At 50.0% G+C, this 24,152-nt stretch overlaps 1 protein-coding gene across 1 annotated transcript; it reads right to left on the bottom strand.

Annotated features, from left to right (window-relative positions):
• Nucleotides 1-38: 38 nt before the first annotated feature.
• On the bottom strand, nucleotides 39-6,037 carry TCF15 (transcription factor 15). The gene is made up of 2 exons (XM_057528349.1): nucleotides 5,453-6,037; nucleotides 39-687 (listed from the first exon to the last, which is right to left on the bottom strand). The coding sequence occupies exons 1-2, from the start codon at nucleotides 5,969-5,971 to the stop codon at nucleotides 613-615; spliced, it is 594 nt and encodes a 197-aa protein (XP_057384332.1). The 5' UTR covers nucleotides 5,972-6,037; the 3' UTR covers nucleotides 39-612.
• Between the last annotated feature and the right edge of the window lie 18,115 nt (nucleotides 6,038-24,152).

The raw sequence follows: 24,152 nt of genomic DNA, 5'->3' as shown, positions 1-24,152 counted from the left end.
AAATTAAGATTTTTTTTTTTTACCAACCACACCAGACACCCAACAGTTGTTCAAGAAGACAGTGAGGAAAGATTGGTTATCTCGATTTCTAGAGAGGGGGGTCCCCTGCCTTCCCCCAGCTCCACCCCCTCCAGGGCACAGGGTGGCACCTGTGACACCTGTGTCTCTTCCAAGGTCCAGGAGAGGGGCCACCTCTGACCTCTGATGTCCCCAGGCCCCTCCCTTCTTCAGCTGGGAACAATTTTTACTTAAAAATACCTTTTATTTTAAACCCATCAATTCTCTCTCTCTCATACACACACCCACACTCATGCACAGACACGCACACATCCTCTGTCAACAACAGTCTTTGTTCTTCCAAAAGTTCTGCCTTGTCTCTGACCAGCCAGGGCTCGGGCCGGCTGGATGGGTCCTCACGGCTCTCCAGGGTGGGGTGGAGATGTCCCAGGGGCCCTGCTCAGAGGGTCATGGGCCCAGGCCATTGTCCTCTGGTCCCTACACAAAGAAGGGACCTGGGTTCAGCTCCTGGGGTCTTCCCCTGTTCGCCCAGTGGTTGGCCTCTGGCCTCCTTCTCAGGGTCCTGCTTGGAGCAAATGACACATGGGTCCAGGCTCATCTCCGAGGCACTCGAACTGGGGCCACCCCCCTCACCTTCAAGCAGCTGCCCCCCAGGTCACGACGGCTACCCTGCAGGAAGAGAGAAAGAGGTATTAGGGAGTTCAGTTGGGTCATCATGAACACTGGAACTAACCTCTGTGTCCAGCAATAGGGGACTTGATAAAAAATCGGTTAGCTGCACAATCAAGTTCTTGCAGAAGGCAGAAGAAACTCTATGTGGACTAACAGGGGATGACTAACTCTTTATGGACTAATATCGTTTAAGGACGAAAGCAAGGACTGAGTGCATGTTCCTGTGTGCTGAGATGTCCAGAGAGAAGGGCACACGGGAAATCACTAACGGGTTTCCTCAGAGGAGAGGAATGTGATGAGGAGACAGGATGGGAGGAAGCCTTTTTTTTTTTTTTTTTAACTCTATATACTTTTTTACTTTTTTCATTTCTTCCTCGTGCGATTTGTTGCTTAAAAAAAAAATCCAATATAGTTTAAATCATAGTATTTTACACTCAAGGGCAGAACACACCCCACAGTGGTTCTCCCACTGCCTGGCTGTATACCCAGTGGCCTACTCGTCAACCTCAAAAGTAGATTCTGGAATTCTGGCCTCCCTGCCTTCATTCAGGGTGTTCCCTCTGCCAGGAATACGCTCTCTGGTCCTATTCTAGGAAGATTTCTCTATTCCTGCAATTGCCTAGCACTTCTTGCCTTTCTGGGGCCAGGATAAAACCCAGAAGGGGAAGATGGGGTCTCTCTTGTGTTCTCCCATCAGGCTGGGAGCTCAAGGGGGTGGTCGGGGAAAGTCTTTCACTATGCAGTCCCAGTTCCAGCCCAGGGACTGGCGTGGAGCAGTTGCCAACCAACGCTGCTTGGATCAGGGGTGTCCACTGGAAGACGAGCTAATGGTGGCAGCCCTGGAAGCCACCTGTCCCTCACACCGCAGGGGCAGTCTCTACCCACTGTTCTGAGGTCTGACATGTGGGTTTCATCCTCACTGTAAGCCAGCGAGATCACAGACCTTAGAGTACCCCCTCTTTTGCAGCCTCCAGCGTTGCATGACTGTCTCAGAGGCACCCAGCCAGTTGGTAAAAAGGGCTGGGCTAGAAAAATCCATGTTGTCCAACAGTCTGTCCCGTTTCCAAGACACAATGGTGTCTGAAATCCCACTGTAAATGCTCACCCCCGAGCCTGACTAGGAGATAATGGGACCGGCATTTTTCTCAGCCATCTAGAGAAACAGCTGACCATCTCGGAGCTCTGCCCGCTGCCCCGCTCCACTCCTGGGCCCAGGTTGGGGCAGATCCATCCAGATGCGAGCCCAGCCTCCCTTGAGGCTCTCCGGGCCCAGGGACAGCGTGTTCATTCACAGGCAGGGCTATTTTGAGGGCTGAGGCCACAGTCCCAGCAGAGCCTGGGGCTTGGGCTTCTCAGACAAACTCTGGCAACAGTGGCTGAGAAGGGCGGATGGGGGTGGGGGGTGCAGTGTTGAGGTTGGAGGACAGAAAACCGGCCTCCCACCTTTTCACTTTAAGTCCTCAGGGTAAGGGAGAGCCACCTGCACACCAAGTCTGGCAGTCATTGGGAGACCTGTGTCCCCTGAGGATGCTGGGACTGTTCAGCTCCCTGAACCTCAGTTTCTTCATCTATGAAATGGGGACAAAATGATTCTACTTGCCACCCCAGGGTGCAACCAAATGCAACCACAGCTGTGAAAGAGGCTTGTAAACTGCCAAATGCATTTAGAAGAAGCCTTGACTAGGCCCCAGCTTCTTTGTCCCTTTGTGCTTCAGCGCCAAGGGCTCTGGGAAGCACTGTAGTTAGGAGGTGGCTAGAGTGAAACAGACCTGGGCTTCAACCCCTGCTCTGTCTTGGATTACCTGTCAGACCTCAGGCAAGTGACTTCAGCTCATTGAGCCTCGGTTTCCCCACGTGTAAAGTTAGTTACTGTGAGGATTACACACGTTAACGCAGGTAAAGCCCTTAGCACAGTGTCAGGGATATAGTAAGTGTTCCATGAATGTTCACAAGTATTAGCATCAGCATCATCTGGTGATGGCACCTCCTTGCCCCACTGCCCTCTGTGCCACCTCTGCTCCTGAGCTGGTACGCCAAGTGGGGAAGGCCTTACAAGATGATCCTATCTGACCGCCACCCCCAGGTAACAAAAGGGAAAACAGGGCAGAGACAAGAACCTCCTTTCCACCTCCCCTTGCTATTTCTACCACAGAGGGCCACACCTAACCCCTCCTTAAACAGGAAGATGCTACAGGGAGCTATTTCCATGGTGACCCCAACCCCAGACCAGCCAGCTGGGAACGAGGTGGTGGCTCAGGGTAAAGGGATAGGGTCTGGGGCCTTGGAGCTCTCTGGTCACCAAAGCTGAGAAGGAAGGCTCCCACAGGCTCCCCAAGACAGCCAGTTTTCTTCTAGTCGAGTCCTCAAGTCTTTGGGGGCCAGAGCCAGCCAGGATCACCCCTTTTGCTTATTCCCAGAGGAGCCTGTGTGCTTGAGAGCATGGCTTCCACAGCCAAATTTGGCTGGGTTCTAGGTCCTGTATACAGATCCCAGGGAAGCAGCCAGACCCAGGCGAGGCCCTGTGATCTGCGGGACAGGCCTGAGACCAGCAGAGAAGCCCCCAGCCTACCTGCTGTGGGGGGCAGGCACCTGATGGACACACCCTCTCCCCAGGCCTGTTGTTACAGGGCCCTCCCATACTAACCTTTTCCACATCCCAGTTGGGCAGGCCTGAGTTCGATCCTGACTCCATCATGGGCGGTGTCTCTGAACCAGTGACAGCATCTCTAAGCAGTTGGGGATAACCAGAGCACCTCCTTCCCCAGCTGCGGGGCGGGGGGGGGGGGGCGTTAATGGTAACACGTGGAGAGCGCTTAGCACGAGAGATCAGTGCTCATCAAGACTGCTGACACTGCTGTCACTGGCCAGTCTTCGCCTCCCCTCTATGCATTGCCACCTTCAACGTCTACCCTTTTCCTTTTCTAGGCTCTAGCTCTGTGTCCTGCTCCTAGAACATCTTCCCCTACTGCCTCAACCTGCCTGCTTCCATCCCCAAGCCTCTGTCAGGAACTTAGCCACTGGGTCAGGGGCTTCCTCTGGCCCTGACAGTCCCTTTGTGCACCCCCCTCCCCATCAGACCACAACATCCCTGTTTTCACCTCCAGGCCCTGCCCTGGCCCCGCACTGGGAGTTCCTGACGGCGGCGGATGGGCATCCACAACCTGCTTCTCTGGGAATGTTTTCAGAGTCGACAAAAAACAGCTGTCGGGTAGTTAAGGTTTGCTGAACTGAGTGAATAGGTGAAAAGCAGTCAGGGAGTATTGCCGAGGGCCCACAGACCAGGGCCCACAGCTGGGAGGATCAGGGACCCTGGAGAGAGTTCAAATCTGAACCGAAAAAGACTGACTTAGGGAAAATGAGGCAACAATGGCAGGTGAGAGGCCAGAAGGGGGTGGTCTGAGGCCAGGACACAGAGGCTTCCCCAGAACAAAGTGAAGAGGGGAGCTGGGGAAGTTGTGAGAACCAAAGACTAGGGGACCCAGAGGCGTGACTCCAATCCCCCATGCCTTTTTTTTTTTTAATTTTTATTTTATACTGGAGCATAGTTGATTAACAATGTTGTGTTAGTTTCAGGTGTACAGCAAAGTGATTCAGTTATACCTATACATGTATCTATTCTTTTTCAAATTTTTTTCCCATTTAGGTTATTACAGAATACTGAGCAGAGTTCCCTGTGCCCCCATGCTCTTTCATTTTCCAAAAGGCCACGGGCCATTCAGGGACTCTCTCAGCCTCAGTTTCCCCAGCTGTAAATAGTAGCTGCTAGAATCCAAAGCTGTCACAAGACAAGCCTCCTTATTCTAAGAAAAGCCCAGGCCAGAAAGGGGAAAGGCTGGGGGTGAAGCAGGCTCCTTGGGGCCTGTGCAGGAGAACCAGCTTTCAACCAGGAGCACCCCCCAGCAACCTCTGCTGCTACTCACCCCCGTCCGTCCCCTACCAGCCTGGTTCTCATCCTTACTTAGGACAGACCACAGGAGCTTACCTCCAGCTCTGCCCGGCTGGCTCAACAGTGCCCTTCCCCAGCACTCCATCTCTTTGGGGGCTGGGTATCCTCAAGAGACCCCCTCCTTCACACCTACTGCTCATCAGCTGGGTACCTCAGGCTCTTGACTGGGGGTGTGCATCCCCTTTTCTTCTCAGTCTCCTGCCCTTGGGTCAGTCTCAGGATACGGGACAATTATTTTACGGTAAGGGCAGCTCAGGGCAACACATACCCAGCAAACCCAGAGCCTGCATTCTGGCTTTCGAGCTGAGTAATGTGGGCACCCCTCTGAGCCCCAGGTCCTCACCAGTCATAAAACGGGCAGAACTACCTGCCTGATGGGGTTCTTGTGAAGGTAAAAAGAAAGACCAGGAATGATAAAACGGGCAGAACTACCTGCCTGATGGGGTTCTTGTGAAGGTAAAAAGAAAGACCAGGAATGCGCGCCCGTACATAGGAAGAGCTCAATAAATGATAGCCTTTGTTATGATTTCCCCACACGCTCTTCCCAGCACACTCCTAGTGGGAAGGGGTGTCCTTCGATGAGCAATCTCCATCCTCTAAATCACGCCCGAGCTCTGGGCTTCCCTGCACCCCTTGTTTGGGGAACATTGTGAGCGGTTCTGTTCCACACCAAACTCTGGGCCTGGAGGGCCGCACCCTCGACGACTCCACGTCTCTTCCCCCTCTCTTCATTGGGGTCTCGGCCCCTCTTTTGCTCCGTAAGAGGCCCGTTCCCTGACCCTGCGGCCGCAGTACTGGAGCGCCGCGCGCACTCACCCCCTTGCGCTGGTTGCTGAGGCAGAAGGTGCAGATGGAACGCGGCTGGCGGCCGCCGTCGGGGGCGGCTGGGACCGCGCTCTTGGCGGTGCCCGCCGCTCGGAAGCACGGCTGCCCGTCGTCGGCCGCGTCGCCCAGCAGCAGCACGTTGGCCAGGTGCGCGATGTAGCTGGACGCCAAGCGCAGCGTCTCGATCTTGGATAGCTTGCGGTCCACCGGCTCGGTGGGGATGAGCGTGCGCAGCGCCGTGAAGGCCGTGTTCACGCTCTGCGTGCGGTCCCGCTCCCGCGCGTTGGCCGCCTGCCGCTGTCGCACCACCACCACCGGGCCCGCGCTGCTGGCCGCCCGCCGCCCGCCTCCGGGGCCCGGGCCGCGCCGTGCCGCCTCCAGGCCCTCGCAGCAGCCGAACGACTGGTCGGAGGCGTCGCTCTCGCTGCGGTTCTCCTCGTCCTCGCTCAGTAGCCGCACGTCCGGGTACAGCACGTGCGCGCCGACGGGGCGCAGCAGCGCGAACGCCATGGGCGGCCGGCCGCTTCCCTTGGTGCGCCGCGTCCCAGCGTCTGCCGCGCCCCGCCGTGCGCTCCCGCGCGCTCCCACGGCTCCGCCGGCCACCGCCTTATAGCCGAGGGAGGGGCCAGTCCCGAGGCCGCCCCGGCCGGGGCGGGGGGCTCCGCCCTGGCCAATGGGGAGGCGCCCGCCGCGCCCCGGCCAATGGCTACGGGCCCTTCGCCCCAGTTCCCCAGGTTGAAAGCGGCCCGCGAGCTGGTGGCCCGCCCTGAAGGCTCTGGATCCCCGCGGGCGAGCGGGGCAAAAGCCGGGGGTCGGAGTGGGTTGGGTGGGTGGAGTGGGCTGTTCCCAGATCCGGACTCATCTTCAGCCTAGACCGCGGGGAGGCTGCGGGCAGGTCCCTTTTCCCCTCCTGGCTTCAGTTTCCTCGTTCGAAAAGAAGATTGTAGAGAAACCAGCTCGGGTTTTTCCTTCCTCAAATTCTAATACTGTGGTTCTGCAACTTTCGTGTAAGAATTAGGGAAGGGGGGGCTTTTGACTTGATAAATTCCCGGATTCCCCCCAATCTGATTCAGCCGACCCAGGATTCTGCATTATGTACAGGATGGTGGTGTCAGTGGAGAACAGTTGGAGAAACACTATCAACTTTCCAAATAAGGGCTCGATGGTGTCACATCCCTGACGACAAACTTAAAAAAAAAAAAAAAAAAAAAGCAAAACAAAAACAAAACACACAAACGCCAGTAACTCCATTCATTCATTCATTTATTCAACAAATATTTATTGGGTCCCTGCTATGCCAGGCATGGTTTTAGGTGAGAATAGAGATGTGAACAAAACAAACTCTTTGCTTTCACAGAGTTGACATTTTGGTTGAGGTCCTACTACCAAAATGGTTGTGCGAGACACAGTGCTGAGTGCTTTACTGATCTTTACTTTCCTCTGCTGAAGTTGTGGGGAAGAACCCCTGATTTACAGATAAGACAGCTCTGGCCTTCAGGGTGAGTGAGGGCAGTGGTCCCAGCCTGTTTGGGACCCACTATCACCCCTGTCCTGTCTCCACCCCAGTAAAATGCAAGTTTCTCTCCCTTACTCCCCACAATCCCATCCTGGACTGCAGCAGCCTCCCTGGCTCCAAATCCACACACTTCCCTTCCCTCTGCTTGAAGTGCCAACACCACCCCCTCAAAAAACTCACCCTTACGAAGAGAGGGGGTGGGGGGAAATATCTTCCCTCATTGCCTTCCTTCCTTCTGAAAACCTTAGATTGTTCAGCCTGACATCTGACATGTCCTCTTCCTCAGAGGCCCTGGGAAGAATTACTGAGCTGATGATGGTTGTTGGGGTCCCCAGGTTGCTCATGCCCCTTTCCCAGCTCCATCCTGGGGACCGGCCAAGCCTATATTTGCTTGGCCTTGACAATAACTTTCTCTTTAGCCCAAATGGCAGCCCATGCGGCAGAGAGAGCACAGGGAGTGAAGTCGGAAGGTTTCTAGGTGCGTTTCGGCTCCATCTTCCTTCTGGGCATCAGTTTTCTTGACGATGCCTCCCAGCTCTGCCATGCTGTGCATTCCTGGCTCCCAGACCCAGGCCAGAATGGGGGAGAGATGGGGAGCTGGCTGCTGGGAGAGCAGTCCCTGAAGTCTTCAGGCCCTAGGGTCTTCAGGAAGGTCTGTTCCCACACCTGGCTCTCCCCCCCTTCATTTGACCGTGACCCCAGCCAGGCTGGGCTTTGGGAAGGAGGAGAAGGAGGCTGCGAGGCCCCCTCCCTGCAGGGCCAGCCCCCCACACAGCCCCAGGCCAAGCTGCTGCTTCCTGAGCCGATGAATTATTACCGGGAGATTTCCTTCCCTGTCTGCGCCTCCTCACAGGGGCTCCCGCTCCCTTCACTTTCGCTTCCCCCCCTCCCCCTCTCTTCTGCTCTGGACCCTCAGGCGGCTTGAAATTCCTCAGTCCAGCCCCCTCCCATTCCAGCAAGACCTGGAGGAGCCAAATAGGGCGTGAACTGGGCCCGGAAGGTGGGGAGGGGGCTTCCTTGGAAGGCGCATTCATTCATTCGCTCCTCAGGCAGGTTTTGACATAGACGACCCTGGGAGTAAAATAAAACCATGAATGAGACTCAGGGCCTTCTGCAGCCCAGAGGGGAAGGCGAGCTGTAAACAAAGAATTCCAGGACAATGTGGTCGGTGCAAGCCAGGGCCTGGCATCAGAGAGACCCGGTTCCGGCCCAAGGTTAGCAGCCTCTTGGAGTCTCAGCTTCCTGCTCTGAAAACGGAGGGGTAATAATAGTGCTTATTCCTAGAGCTGATAATGAGTTTATGCCAGGAATGCCAGGGCCTGGCACACGGAGCGCGAAACACCCGAGAGCAGTCTGTGCTAGTGGTGTCCGGGGCTGGGGCCCGCCGCTGAGGAGCACCCTGCCTGGGAAGGGACTGAGCAGCTTGGACTCTTCTAGGCCTTGTCCCTGGGAGTGGGGAGGGGGCTCCTGCGAGTCTCAGCCCACCCACACGAGGCTTTCAGCTCCTCCCCTCCTCTGTTCCTCACCCTGCTGCAGCCCCACGGGCCTCCTCGCTATCCCTGGAGCCCACTTCTGCCTGGTACCCACTGTCCCCAGATATTCCCATAGCTAATTCCCTTACTTCCGTCCCATCTTCCCTCAAATCTCATCTCCTCAGGGAGGCCTCCGCTACCCCTCAGTGCTCCTCTGGCTCTCCCTCTCCCCTTCCCCTGCTTTACTTCTTTCCAGAGTATTCATCATTACTTTCACTCATTCATTTATTCATTCATCCACAAATGTTAATTGAGTACCTGCTATGCACCAGGCACGGTTCTGGGTACTGGGAATACAGTGGCAAACACACTACATATTTATTTGTCTGCCAGCTGTCTATCTGCACCAGAAAATAAGCTTCTTGGGGCAGCGACTTTGTATCAATATTTTGCTCATCTCACTTCCTCCTCATCACAACCTTCTGAGGTAGGTATTGTTATTCCCATGTCACAGATGAAGAAACTGAGGTTCCGAGAAGGGAAGGTGACTTGCCAAGGTCACACCGGGGCCAGCGGAGGAACTCAGCTCAGTCTTCCTCAGCCACACGGCCTCTCAGGCAGCCCAGAGGCGTGTGAGGGCTGAGTAGGAGTCTACCAGGTAAGAGGAGGAGGGTCTTACAGGGTGAGAGAACAGCAGCTGACCCCTGCCTTCCTGACCAGGGCACCCGGCCTTCATTCCCGCTGAAACACTTGCAGTTCCTCCGAGGCACCAGCTTTGCCCTGTCTGTCCGCCTCTTCTGGAGACCCATCCCTTCAGGTCTGACCAGACGACCCTACTCCTCCACCAAAGTTCAGTGTAGCTTCTCAGTGAAGCCTGCTTTGTGGCTCCTCCCGAACCTTGGTGCAAAGTCTTGCGCTGACACACTGTGTTTTGACTTCTCTCCCTGATTCCCCACTCCATTTCCCTCCCCCCACCAGGGCACCCACTCTATTTTTTTAAATAATTAATTAATTAATTAATTAATTTTTGGCTGTGTTGGGTCTTCGTTTCTGTGCGAGGGCTTTCTCCAGTTGCGGCAAGCGGGGGCCACTCTTCATCACGGTGCGCGGGCCTCTCACTGTCGCGGCCTCTCTTGTTGCGGAGCACAGGCTCCAGACGCGCAGGCTCAGTAGTTGTGGCTCACGGGCCTAGTTGCTCCGCGGCATGTGGGATCTTCCCAGACCAGGGCTCGAACCCGTGTCCCCTGAATTAGCAGGCAGATTCTCAACCACTGCGCCACCAGGGAAGCCCTCTATTTTTTTTAAAGACAATTTTTTAAGAGCAATTTTAGGTTTAAACAAAATTGAGAAGTAGAGAAATTTCCCATAGACCCCTTGTTCCCACAAATGAATAGCCTCCCTGTTACCAACACCTCCCAGCAGAGTGGTACATTTGTTACAATTGATGAATCTGCTGTACATTGACACATCATTATCATGCAGAGATTCACTCTTGGTGTTGTACATTCTATGGGTTTGGACAAATGTATGCTGACATATATCCTTTACTATAGTAGCGTACAGAATATTTTCACTGCCCTAAAATTCTGTGTTCTGCCTGTTCATCTACACCCCAATCCCTGCAACCACTGATCTTTTTATCGTCTCCATAGTTTTGCCTTTTCCAGAATGTCATAGAGTTAGAATCATACAGTATGTAGCCTTTTCAGATTGACTTCTTTCACTTAGCAATATGTATTTAGTGTTCCTTTATATCTTTTCATGGCTTGATACCTTTTTTTTTTTCTTTAGCGCTGAATAATATTACCTTGTCTAGAGGTACCATAATTTATCCATTTACCTACTGAGGGACATCTTGGTTGCCTCCAGGTTTTTGCAATTAAGAATCAGGCTGCTATAAACATCTGTGTGCAGGTTTTGGATGGATATAAATTTTCAGTTCCTTTGGGTAAATACCAAGGAGTGCAATTGCTGGATCATATGACAAGAGTATGTTTAATTTTATGAGGAACCACCAAACTGTCTTCCAAAGTGGTTGTACCATTTTGCGTTCCCACCAGCAATAGATAAGAGTTCCTGTTTCTCCGTATTCTCGTCAGCATTTGGTATAGTCAGTGTTCCAGGTTGTGGTCATTCTCATAGGTGTGTAGTGATATGTCATTGTTGTTTTAATTTGCATTTCCCTGATGATGTATGATGTGGAGCATCTTTTCATATGCTTATTTGCCATCTGTATACCTTCTTTAGTGAGGTGTTTGCTAAGGTCTTTGGCCCAATTTTTAATAGGGTTATTTTCTTATGGTTGAGTTTTAAGAGTTCTTTGTATATTTTGGATAACTAGTCCTTTATAAGATGTGTGTTTTGCAAATATTTTCTCCCAGTCTATGGCTTGTCTTGTCATTCTCTTGACATTGTCTTCTGCAGAGCAGAAGTTTATAATCTTTTTTTTTTTTTTAATATTAAATTTATTTATTTGTTTGTTTATGGCTGTGTTGGGTCTTCGTTTCTGTGCGAGGGCTTTCTCTAGTTGCGGCGAGCAGGGGCCACTCTTCATCGCGGTGCGCGGGCCTCGCACTATCGCGGCCTCTCTTGCTGCGGAGCACAGGCTACAGACGCGCAGGCTCAGTAACTGTGGCTCACGGGCCCAGTTGCTCCGCGGCATGTGGGATCTTCCCAGACCAGGGCTCGAACCCGTGTCCCCTGCATTGGCAGGCAGACTCTCAACCACTGCGCCACCAGGGAAGCCCCAGAAGTTTATAATCTTAATGAAGTCTAGCTTGTCAATTATTTCTTTCATGGATCGTGTCTTGGTATCCTATCTAAAAAGTCATTACCATACCCAATGTCATCTAGGTTTTCTCCTATGTTATATTCCAAGAGTTTTATAGTTCTGTGTTTTACATTTAGGCCTAGGATCTATTTTGACTTATTTTTTGTGAAGGGTGTAAGGTCTCTGTCTAGATTCATCTTCCTGCATGTGGATGTCCAATTGTTCCAGCACCACTGGCTGAGAGACTATCTTTGCTCCATTGTATTGCCTTTGCTCCTTTGTCAAAGATCAGTTGACTGTATTTATGTGGGTCTATTTCTGGGCTGTCTATTCTCTTCCATTGATCTATTTGTCTATTCTTTCACCAATACCACACTTTTTTTAAAAAAATTTATTTATTTATTTAGGCTGCTCCAGGTCTTAGTTGCGGCATACAGGATCTTTAGTTGTGGCATGCTGACTCTTAGTTGCGGCATGCGGACTCTTTAGCTGTGGCATGCGGACTCCTAGTTGCAGCATGCGGACTCTTAGTTGCGGCACACGGACTCTTTAGTTGCGACATGCAGACTCAGTTGCGGCATGCGGACTCTTTAGTTGTGGCATGCAGACTCTTAGTTGCGGCACACGGACTCTATAGTTATGACACGTGGACTCTTAGTTGCGGCACGTGGACTCTTTAGCTGTGGCACGTGGACTCTAGCTGTGGCAGTGGACTTCTTAGTTGCGACATGCGGACTCTTAGTTGCGGCATGCGGACACTTAGTTGCATCATGCATGTGGGATCTAGTTCCCCGACCAGGGATTGAACGTGGGCCCGCTGCATTGGGAGCGCGGAGTCTTACCCACTGGACCACCAGGGGAGTCCCTACCACACTGTCTTGACTACTGTAGCTTTATTGTAAGTCTTGAAATCAGGTAGTGTCAGTCCTCTGACGTTCTCCTTTAGTATTGCATTGGATATTCTGGATTTACTCTAATATTTTTGATGCACGTCTTTGAATATGTGGGTGTCCTTATAAAATATAATGGTGCTGATTTGTGTGAGTGGGTTATTAACTTACACAAATGGTAGTTTCCATAGATCTGTTCTAGGTTATTTTGTTACTTGACACTGTGCTCTGTGTGCTGAGTCTAACTGGAGTTCATTGCTTCTACCTGCTGCTTAGTATGCATGGTGTACATGTATCCACCATGACTCCTTTGTTTACTCCCTGAGCAATGGACACTGTAGTTACCTCCAACTCCCACCTCCCCAACACTATGATAACCTTTGGTGCATGACTCCTGTGTGTGTTTCTCTGGCATATACACCCAGAAGGAGGATTCTGGAAGTGGAGAGAATACACATAGCCTAAGTGCTGTCTGACTACATTTTAAGATGGCTGCTGCAGTCCACATGTCCAGCAGGGCATGTGGGACCACTTTCCCCCACATCATCCCTGGCACTTGGAATTATCTGACTTCCTGTTTTAATCTGAATTTCTCTGAAGACAGAGAAGTGGCTTGTTTTCCGTCTCATTGTGCTTGCCTTCCCCACTAGACTATGAATTCTCCAGGGCAGGGAAGTTATCCCAGAATCTTAGGCCAGATCCTGGACATTGTGGACAATAGTGAATGCTTACTGTATGAATGAATGAGTTAAAAGGCTGATACACAGCCTCCTAAACCTACTTTGTACCAAACCTTGACCTAGATGGTAGTGGTACAAATGTTTGTGTGTAAACAAGGGGACACACAAAAGAGGACAAAGTCCTACACCTCAATCTACTTGGAAAAAAAGACTAATGATAGTTAGCATTTAAGGCAGGCCTACTTTGTGCCAAGAGTTCATAGATATATTAATCACAATCTTAAGTTCAGTTAGGCAAAATAAAAGTGTATTTCTCTTTCACATTCAAGGCGTTTGCAGGTAGGGCTGATCTGGCATTCTATAGTGTATATAGCCTCCAATGATCCTTGTTTCCTGGTGTCACTCCCTTGTGTAGATACCTCCCCCCATTGAATCAGACCTGACTTGTATGGCAGAAATGACAGCATGTGACCTCTGAATCTAGGTGGTAAAGGTATAGGCAGACCTCAGAGATACTGCGGGTTCCATTCCAGACCACAGTAATAAAATGAATATTGCAAAAAATTGAACCACACGAATTTTTTTGTTTCCCAGTGCATATCAAAGTCATGTTTACACTATACTGTAGTCTATTAAGTGTGGAATGGCATTAGGTCTAGAACATACCTTAGTTTAAAAATAATGCTTTTAGAAAAATGACACCAATAGACTTGCTTGACGAAAGGTTGCCATAAATCTTCAATTTGTAAAAAACGCATTATCTGTGAAGTGCAATAAAGGGAAGTGCAATAAAACAAGGTCTGCCTGTATTTAGTTTCTGCCTTGTTCCCTTGGATCACTCATCCAGAGATGGCAGCCACCATGCTATGAGACATTCAAGTTGTCCTGTGGAGAGACCCATATAGAGAGGAACTGAGGCCCCCAGCCTACAGCCAGCACCCACTTGGAACCTTGTGAGTGAGCTTCCTTTGATGTGGATCCTGGATTCCTGACCTGCAAGAACTGTGAAAAATAACAAAGAAAGAACTATAAAGATAATAAATAATCATTGATGTTGTAAGTCGCTAAGTTTAGGGTATTTTGTTATGTAACATTAACTCACTAAAGCAGATGGTGTCAGGGACCCAGGCTCTGCCTATCTTTTTGCTCTCGCATATGTGACTTCCACTCCCTAGGTTGTCTCATGGACCAGTATGGCTGCTGGAGTCATTCTGTCTGCATTCCAACTGGCGAAAAGGAGAAAGAGGCAGAGGAAGGAAGGGCGCACTTCATCAGTTGAGGACACTTGTCTGGGAGTTATAGCCTCACTTCTGCTCACATCCCATTGGCCAGACCTTGTCATTTGACCATACTTTACTGAAAAGGAGGCTAAGAAATGTAGTCTTCATTGCTGGGTTTCTTTTAGTATAGAAGAATGAAAGAATAGATACTGGAAGCAACTAGTGATGCCTGCCAGAGGTGTTATCTCTGGATATAATACAGTGTCACATGGTTAAATTTGCAGATTCAGGAGCCTGTCTGTGTTCAGCTCTGCCACTTACCATCCCTGTGATCTTGAAAAATTTACTGAATTTCTCTGTGCCTCAGCTTCCTCGTCTGTGAAACATGGGTTATAAGAGAGCCTGCCTTTAGAGGGTTATTGTGAAGATTAAATGACTCAAAATATGTAGCATTTGTACCAGTCCTGGCACTTGGCACGTGCTGTATAAGTATTAGCTGTTATCATCATTTAATCCTTAAAAGAGGTTTTCTCAATTTGGCCTGATAGCAATTTTTCCCACTTTCATCATCCCATTGAAATTCTTAGAGAGCAAGATCAAGACCCAGGGCAGTACCTGGCACATTATATGCATCCAGAAATATCTGTTGAATAAACATTTAAACTGTCCTTCCATAGAGATGCCAGGTTTTGTTTCGTTCTGTTGTTCTGTTCAGGTTAATAAAAAGTGCCATTGACCCCATCCATGTGGTTCCTCTGGTGTGGAGCTGGTGTCCTTGATTCTATCAAAAGAGCTCAGTCTATCTAAGGTCCCTCCAGGCTTTTTTTGTTTTTTTTGCAACGCTGAGCAGCATGCGTGGGATCTTAGTTCCCCGACCAGGGATGTATTTATTTATTTATTTAGTTGCGCCAGGTCTTAGTTGCGGCAGCAAGCTCCTTAGTTGTGGCATGTGAACTCTCAGTTGTGGCATGCATGTGGGATCTAGTTCCCTGATCAGGGATTGAACCTGGGCCCCCTGCACTGGGAGCACAGAGTCTTAACCACTGGACTGCCAGGGAAGTTCCCAGGCCATTATTTTTAGGAGTGAATTCTTGGGAACTCTTGTTCTAGAAGATGCCCAGAGTTCCACGATAAGAAAAAGTCTGGGAAACTGCATTTTGCATCTGCCGTCTACAGGGTTGCAGACATTAGCATATTAAATGCTCTGAGAAACCCTGCACAAGTAACCTCCTTAGGCCTCATTTCACTTTTCATTTTCTAGACTTATTTGACCACAGACTCTCCCCCACAAACCCCCCACCCAGCCCTGCACAGACACCCAGTAGAGAACACAGTTTAGTGGACATTTCTCCAACTGTTGTCAATGACAACCACCTTGGTGTGAGGGGGTATCCCATTCTTTCTTGAGAGCACATTGGATAGGGGTGACAGGGGAGTGAGCAGGTGGGTGCTGTACCAGGCAGAGCTGGGTGAAGAGAGGGATTCCAGGCATTTTCCCGGAGCCCCACTCTCTACAGGACACCAAAACATCATTAGAAATGTAACATGTTGGGGGGAAAATGTGTTTCTTGGCACTTCTATCAGGGAAAGTGCAATGAAAATGGAAAGAATAATATTATTGAGGGATTACTATATGCCAGGCACTCTTCTAAACACTTGTAGGCATTTTCTCATTTAATCCTAAGAGCAACCCCATGAGCTAAGTACTATTAATATTACTGTTTAACAGATGAGTAGCGTCAGGAACAGAGAGATTAAGTAACTTGCCTAAGGTCACACAGCTAGGGAGTGACAGGAATTCTTTGATAAATTGCTTATGATGGGGATGAGGAGGGAAGAGCCGCACTCTAGGGTAGTTTAAACTCAGATGCTCACAAAACTCCACCCCGGGGAGAATCAGCCTGTTAACGGCAGTGTTCTGATTTTGTGGAGTAGGGGATGCAAATTTGGGGCCAAGGTGGAATTGCTCAGTAATAGAGAAGAGGTGGCTGCTGCCATGGGTGTTCTCCTTCAGCTCCATCCCTCTAAAGGAATATCAGGCTGATGTTTAGAGACCATCAAGTTGAAGAAAGTACTAAATAATTTAGCCTGTCCAGGTACCCACCTGGTTCAAGTTGGCCCTAATACCAGTGCCAGGTGACACAGAGTCACCAAGATGATGGAGAAATTCAAGACTTGCTGAATGAAGCCACTGTTTAATGAATCCTTTGAAAATTCGAAGAGTCCTATTAAAAATCCTCAAGGCTGAGTGTCAGGGGCAGGGACCCTCTTCTCAGCTCAGCTGCTGACTGTGCCTGTGGGCACTTCTCCTCCCTTCTGCAGGCTACATGGTGCAGGGGGTGCAAGTTGGGGAGTGGGCCCCTGAGAACTCTGATGTAGACAGATCATGCTAACCCCAGCCCAGCCCAGCCATTAAGATTTCAGAGAAGAGTGAAATCAGAGACCCAGTGCTGTGCAGAGAGGCTTCCTGAGGGTGGTGGCCTAGATCAAGTTTAGGGCACCTCAGCTCCCTTAAATAAGGGAGCCCCATGATGACGTTGTGTTTCAGTCTAACCTCAGTTGTCAATGGCGATGCTGGCACAACAGGTGCATTTGTGGGTTGTCCTCCTGGACTGGCATGCAGACTCCTAACTGCTTACACAATATCTACCCCACTCCCTATCAATAGAACCTTGATTTGTCAGGGGCAGCAATGGGCATCCCTACTTATAGTCCTCTTCTCAGGCTTCACTGCAGCCAGGGGTGGCCATGTGGCTCATTCTGGCCAGTGAGATGAAGATAGAAGTTCCTAGGGAGGGCCTACTTCCTCAAATGAAATGACAGAGTCTTCTGAGAAAGTTTTGTCCTCTACCCTTCACCTTCTTCCTGCCTGGAACAAAGATGCAATTCCTGGAGGTATAGCAGCCAACTTGGCGCCATGAGGACAAAGGTCACATGCTAAGGATAGCAGAGTGGAAAGCCAGAGTAGCTAGGTCATTGATAATTTCCTTGAGCAGCCAGCCACACTAGCCTCTAATCTCTTGGGGAAAAAAACAAAAACGAAAACAAACTCCTATTTGGTGAAGCCACTATATTGGGTTTCTGTTACATGCAGCCAAATGCAAGCTGTTAACAATACATCCAGGTCTCATGACGAATAATGTTCATACCATTACCATCTATGCTGCACTGTGTGCCAGGCACTGAACAACAGCTTCTCATCCATTGTCTCATTTCATCCTCACCATCCTAGAAGTGGGGGCCTGTAATTACCATCATGTTACAGAAAGGGAAATGAGGGCTCTGAGGAGTTAAGAAACTTGCCCACGATTGCCCAGCTAGGAGAGGGGGAGAGTCACGACTTGGACCTGGGTCTCTAATTTTCTTAAGTCTCTGTTAATAGCTGTGGCGGTTTGAAAACATACCCCCCACCCCAACTCTTCCCATCAGGAGCTAGCATCTGTGTCCGCTCCCCTTGAGTCTAGACAGGCTGGAGGCTCCTTTGACCAGTTGAATTTGACAGAAGTGACCCTCTGTGACTTCTGAAGTAGGGTCTTAAAGGTGACGCATTCTTCTCCCTTGTTCACTGGAGCCCTCTTTACTCAGAGTTACCATGTAACAAGTCCAAATGCCCTGAGACTGCCATGCTGTGAGGAAGCCCAGACCACATGAAGGTGCTTCTGATCGATTGTACTATTCTTCCCATCCTCTCAGCCCAGGGGACAGATGTGTGAGTGAAAATGCCTTCGTATGATTCCATCCCCAGCTGTTGAATCACCCCCACCTTTGAGTCTTCCCAGTTGAAGCCTCAGACATCATGGAGCAGCGACAGGCATTCCCTGCAGTGCCCGTTATTATGAATCCTGAACTATAGAATCTGTGAGCGTAAGAAAATGGGTGTTTTAAGACTAACTTGTAGGGTAATTTGTCCCATAGCAATGCTAATTGTCACTGCAGCTCACTGCAATGCCTCCTAAATATTATCTTCACACCTGAAAGTACCAAAACCCTGAAAATTTAATTGATTTTTTATTATTTGCTGTAATTATATTCTGTAAAGTTACCACCGACACTGAATTAGCAAATACGGAACATAACACTCCTGGGGAAAAAATATAGAGTTAATTTCCTGCAAGAGTCTAGTCACATTTTCATCAACTGATCAGTACATAACCTTGTTTTATGTGTGTTTCTGTTTAAGGACACCTTATTTAATATATACTGTTGATTCTTTCACATTAAAATTATGGACAACAGCGTTATAACTCACACCTGAACAAAGCTCATCTCACATGCATGTTTTCTCTGTAAGACACCTCATAGCTTTCTTGAGCTTAGTAACACCAGACAGCCCTTCAGCAGTATGCTTGAGACCATTTTAAACAGAGAAATCACCAACGAAAAGCACAAAAATGTGCAAAACGTGACACTAAATAGATCACAAACAGGACACTTGTTTACAGCATGAGAGTGGAAACAAGAAGGCATTGTCAGTGATCCACTTCAGCTGGGAATGTGGGTGTCCGTGACTCAAATTTTTCTTCACTCTGCGCATGTCCGTGAATGACCATGAAACCACTGAAGAGTATTCATTTTGTGGTTACAAATAAATTTTAGGGAGCAGGCAAATTCACAAATATGGAATCTCCAAATAATAAGGATTGACTGTATTATTTAACAAGTTCAGGGCTTGCAGTCCTGATTAATAATTGTAGAAAGTGAGGCAGTGAGCAGGTCGAGGCAAGTCCCAAGAGCCTTGCTTTTCTCATTGGTCAAATGTGGCTGATGATGCCTAACCTGTCGGGTTTGTGGAGGTAAGGGGTAGTAATAATAACAACAATTATTTACTGAGGGCCCATTTTACAGATGAGGAAACTCAGACCCAGCAAGGTGAAGGAACTTTGCCCAAGATCTTGCAAACTAGAACAGGCAAATCTGGATCTCAAACCCATTTCTGTCTGCGTCCCAAGCCCATGTTCTCTCCCACCTTACTCCAGACTTCTCAAGAGCCGGTGTTTACAAGATGCCTGGCATGTAGCGGACGCTTTGCTGATGATCCTAAACTGGGGTCTGGGGCCCTTCAGTCAGTTTTGCAAAGGGAGGGGGAAAGCTGAGCCCCGGGGCGGGGGGGCCAGAGTAGGAGCTGTTGAAGAAGGAAGGGAGCCAGTGTGGTAGGAAGGCAGGGCAGGCAGCTAGGAGGATCTTGAATCAGACCCCGTGGTCCCCTCCCACAGAGGGTTAAAGCAGCCCAGCCTCCTTCCGGCGGAGCGGAAATCAGATTTTGAGAGCTGAGCAGGGCTCCAGAGGGATGTTTTTCTTCTCCATTTGTCTGCTGTGGCTGGCCCATAAAATCCACCGGAACTCCATGCTGGACGGAGGAATTCCTGCTGAACGGGGACGTGGAGAATGCAGGCAGGGGGGAGCCCTTATCAGGGCGGTGATCACCCCCATCTTCAAGGCTCCACCTCTGGATCAGGTGATCTCCTCTGGAGGCCTCACAGGATTCCTTGGACGAGGGCACATACAAGGAAGAAGTGACACCCCCTCCCCCAAGTGAACTTGGGGCCTGAGGGGTAAGAGCAGACAGGGGGGGATCAGGCTGTGGAAGGTCAACGGGGTGTGATCCAGGTCCTCCCCTTCGATGCTGGGTGGCACTGGGCTAGTCTCTGCCTGTTTCCTCTTCTGAGCACCCAGGGAGCCTGAGCAGCTGACCTCCACCTGTGGCTTCCCAGTCAGAGCTGACAGTCTGAGGTTCTTTCTATCTAGCAGGCGCCTTGCATGCATTTTCTCCCTTGAAGGCAGTGCAATTATTATCACTCCTATTTTATAATAAACGGAGGCTCAGAGAGGCGAGGTGGCCTGCCCAGTGTCACCCACTAGGAGTGGCAGTGCAAGACACAAACCCAGATCCCATCTCGCCAGCATTCACTCTCCTGCCTCTCAATGTGAGCATCCCTAATTCTCCCTGTCCTGGGATGCCCTCTCTTATTTCTCTTGGTTGACCCCCTCACTCTTTAGGACTCAGCTCATGCATTGCCTCCTCTAGGAAGCCTGCCTTGATTTGCCAAGCTGGGTTGGGCCTCCTCTCTGGCTGCCTACACCCCTGAGAGGTGCCTGCTTTGGTCATTGGGCTGTGAGCCCTGGGTGAGCAAAATCACTTTTGTATAAACTTGTTTATTTGTTCTTATTTTTGGCTGTGTTGGGTCTTCGTTGCTGTGCGCGGATTTTCTCTAGTTGCAGCAAGCGGGGGCTACTCTTCGTTGCAGTGTGTGGGCTTCTCATTGCGGTGGCTTCTCTTGTTGGGGAGCACAGGCTCTAGCCGCATGGGCTTCAGTAGTTGTGGCTCGTGGGCTCTAGAGCCCAGGCTCATTAGTTGTGGCCCACAAGCTTAGTTGCTCTGCAGCATGTGGGATCTTCCTGGACCAGGGCTCGAACCCATGTCCCCTGCCTTGGCAGGTGGGTTCTTAACCACTGAGCCACTCAGGGAAGCCCACAAAATCACTTTTGATGTGGTTCTTCCCTGTGCTTCCTGCACCAGCCAACACAAGAAACTTTCAATCTGCCATGAAGATGCTAAGTGCTTGTGGTGGTTTTAGAACATGGCCCCATTGAGAGGTTGGGTCCATGTCCTTTCTACTTGAGTCTGGGTGGGTTTGTGACTGCTTTAACCAATAGAGCGTGGCAGAAGTGGCTCTATGTGACTTCCAAGGCTGGGTCATGAAAGGCTATGCAGCTTCAGCTTGTTTACTGGAACACCCATTCTTGGAGCCCTGAGCTGTTGAGTAAGAAGTCCAAATGCTCTGAGACTGCCATGCTATGAGGAAGCCCAGCCCACGTGAGGAGGTCACGTGCAGGTGCTCCTGCAGGCAGTCTTAGTCTTCAAGTCGTCCCAGTCCAGTGACCTCCAGATGATTCCAGCCCTCAATTGTTAATTCATATTGATCTCTGAGTCTTCCCAGCTGACGCTCAAGATACCACAAGCAGAGACAAGCTATCCACACCATACCTGCTGTGAATTCATGAGCATCACAAAATAGTAGTTGCTTTAAGCCACTGACTTTTGGGGTAGTTTGTTCTGCAGCAGTGGTAACTGGAATAGCGCTACCATGCAGGGCAAGTCATCTTCATTTCTTGCCAGGATTATTGCAACGGTCCCCTCAAGAGCTGCCGTGTTCCCCCCTTTCCCCTCTGCCATGTGCTCTTGACACAGCAGCCAGGGAAGTCCTATAATGCACAAGTCAGACCGTGTCCCTCCTCTCCTCAAAACCTTCCCTTGGCTCCCAGCTCACTAGGAACAAAAGCTGAATCCATACAATGACCCACAGGCCCCCTGTGATCTGTCCCCTCTCCTACCCTCTTACCACTGTGTCCCAACTCCTACCCTCTCCCCTCACTGACTTCTCTCCAGCCACACTGGCCTCTTGCTGCTCCTCATACACAAGACCCTCCACCTCAGTGTGTCCACGTGCTGTGGACAGTGTTCCACTGCCTGGAACACTTCCTCCAGGTGCTGCCTTGGTTCAGGTCTCTGCACAGATGTCACCTTCTCGGTGAGGCCTGCCCTGTTTAACACCATGACCTTCCGTCCCCACTCCCAAACCACTTGCCTTGCTCTCTTTTTTATTTTGTCATGGTCCTTATAGCTGCCAAACATATTCTACATTTTACTTAGTGTGTTTTTTATTTATTGTCTTTTCTCCACCCCAGAATATCAACACTCTAGGGCAGGGATCACTGTTTACTCGTGAATGTATCCCCAGTGCCTAAAATAGTAGCTGCCACTCAAGAGTGCTTTGCTGAGTGACTGAATGAGCTGCAGGAGCCCAGATATGGGGCTGTCCAGGTGGGGAAGCAGATGGGGCTCAGGAAGGAGCAGTAGTGGAGAGGCCAGGTTGAGTCAGTGTGGTCAGGCAGGAGGACATTCCATGGAAGTGACAGCTTGCTGCCCCTCTGGGGAGTCCTGAGGATGGGAGAGCACAGGACAAGGCTTTGAAGATGCAAATATGGGGCGTCTCCCGGGCCTCCCTCCTTCCTGGTCTGGTGTGCCTCCGGCCCTGCCAGTAAACAGGATCTCGGGGCAACTGCCTGAGAACACTGCCCAGCGCCCCAGAGGCCTTGACTTGCTCCTTCCTGCGCTGTAAATCGGGTGCCTTCCAGCTGTGACATCCTGGATGCTGCTGGGGAAGTGAGGCAGGATAGACTGGCTGCAAAGAGCTGTGCGTGGCCTCGAGCAGGGCACTGCACCTCAATTTTCTTGTCAGCAAAATGGAAATGATAGGAGTATGGACTTCAAGGCGTGACCGTGAAGTCCAATGAGATGACGGCATGAAAGGCCCTGGTAGGGAATTCCTGGTTGTCTAGCGGTTAGGACTCCTCGCTCTTACTGCTGAGGGCCCGGGTTCAATCCCTGGTCAGGGAACTAAGATCCCACAAGCTGCAAGGCGTGGCCAAAAAAAAAAAAAAAAAAAAAGTCCCTGGTAAACAGAGGTGCTCCATGGACCCATGGTGTGTAAGAGGCACAGGGACCAAATCCCAGCTCCACCACTGAGCTCTGTCTCTTCACCTGTGAAACAGGGTTAAGTGAGTCATTAACTTCTAGGGTTTTTGAGAGATTCAAAATGTGGAGGAAATTCTAACTGTTCAGTAGACATACAATAGTTGTTAGCTGTTATTAATGGTAATTATTTCAATAATGATAGAGATTAGAATGTTATTGAAAAGCCATTTGAGAGCCCAGAAACCTTGGTTCACACCCCAGAGAGGACCATGGACTTGACACAGCACAACTTCAGCCACATGACTTTGTCCAGCCTAGGAGTGGGGTGTGGGGAGTTCAAATCCAAGCCTCACCACTCCCCAGCTATGGACATGTAGACATATTATTTAATTGTTCTAGGCCTCAGTTTCCTCATCTGAGAATGGAGAATAATTGTACATGCCTCTTACAATTGCCACAAGGATTGAGTGAGTTAAAATGTGTCCAGTGCCTGGCCCTGTGCCTGGCACTTACAAGTAGCAAGAGGACCGTATGGGACAGTGTTATTCTGTTCATTCCACCAACGGGTAAACTGAGGCTCAGCCAGGAGAGTGCACTTGGTCCAAGTTATCAGTTGTGATGTTTATTGGGGCTGAATTGAGATTTCCTTCATTACAGCATTAGAAGCCCAAACCAGTGAACTCGCTGTTTGTGAGCTATCCCCTTTTATCTCTTAGGGATTTTTTCAGTTAAATGGGAGTCCATGCCAATAACATTAGAAAAATGGATAAAGGAAAAACTCAACACTGAGAAAATCTCATCCATGAACTTCTTTCTAGAGAGCTGGGGAAACACTTAGTCCTGGTATTAAAAGGTCTTGGGTTCCAGTTTGAGATGTACTAAGCAAGGTAATAGGGAGTCGTTGAAGGTTCTTGAGCATGGGAAGAATGAACTTAAAGGATATGTATCTGGGAGTGCATTTGGATTAATTTAAGTTACTGAGGTCCATACATTGCTGGTGGGGTGCAAACTGGCACAAATATCTATGGAGCGTAGTTGAATTCCACAAATATCCCAGATATGTTTGTAGAGCTCTTCCTCAATGACAGGTGCTGAGCAGGGCTGATGATTTGCCTCTGCCCCACGCTTGTGATCTGGAGAGGAGACAGACAATAAACGAACACACAACTTGATATACCTCATGTTGTGGAGGAAGAAATGTTATGAAGAAACCAAAGCAGGATAAAGAGAAGAGCCTGAGTGGGAGGGGTGGTGTTTGATTTGAGGCACAGATGGAGTAAGGAGGAGACATGGAGACGTGTAGGGAGAGAACATTTCGGGTAGAGGAAAAGTTAAGTGCAAAGGCCCTGGGATGGGAGCGTGCCTGGGAGGTTCAAACTCCTGCCAGGAGTCCGGATGGGAACCTGCCTAGTGTTTTCAAAACTCTGTGGGACAGAGAAGGAGAGGGGAGAAGGAACCAGGTGAGAGAGGTCATGGGATCAGACACATAGGGCTTCAGAGTCATTGCAAGAATGTTTTACTCTGAGTAATGTGGGAGACCGTCAGAGGCTTCTGAGCAAAGGAGGAACAGGATCTCACACAGGTTTTAAGGGGATGCCTCTGGCTGCATGTGGAGAATGGACTGTGGGGGCCGGGGCGGAAGCTGGGAGCCCAGGGAGGAGGGTGAC

Source organism: Balaenoptera acutorostrata, chromosome 15 (genome assembly GCF_949987535.1).
Source record: "Balaenoptera acutorostrata chromosome 15, mBalAcu1.1, whole genome shotgun sequence".
NCBI classification, from domain to species: domain Eukaryota; kingdom Metazoa; phylum Chordata; class Mammalia; order Artiodactyla; family Balaenopteridae; genus Balaenoptera; species Balaenoptera acutorostrata.
Note: the sequence above shows the minus strand (reverse complement) of the source record. Positions and strands in the feature narration are given on the sequence as shown.

Excerpts from the sequence above, each read along its gene's own strand:
- TCF15 (XM_057528349.1), bottom strand. The coding sequence starts at position 5,971 with ATGGCGTTCGCGCTGCTGCGCCCCGTCGGCGCGCACGTGCTGTACCCG. Across the intron at positions 688-5,452 it reads TCAGCAACCAGCGCAAGGGG|GGTAGCCGTCGTGACCTGGG; the intron begins GTGAGTGCGCGC and ends CTCTTCCTGCAG.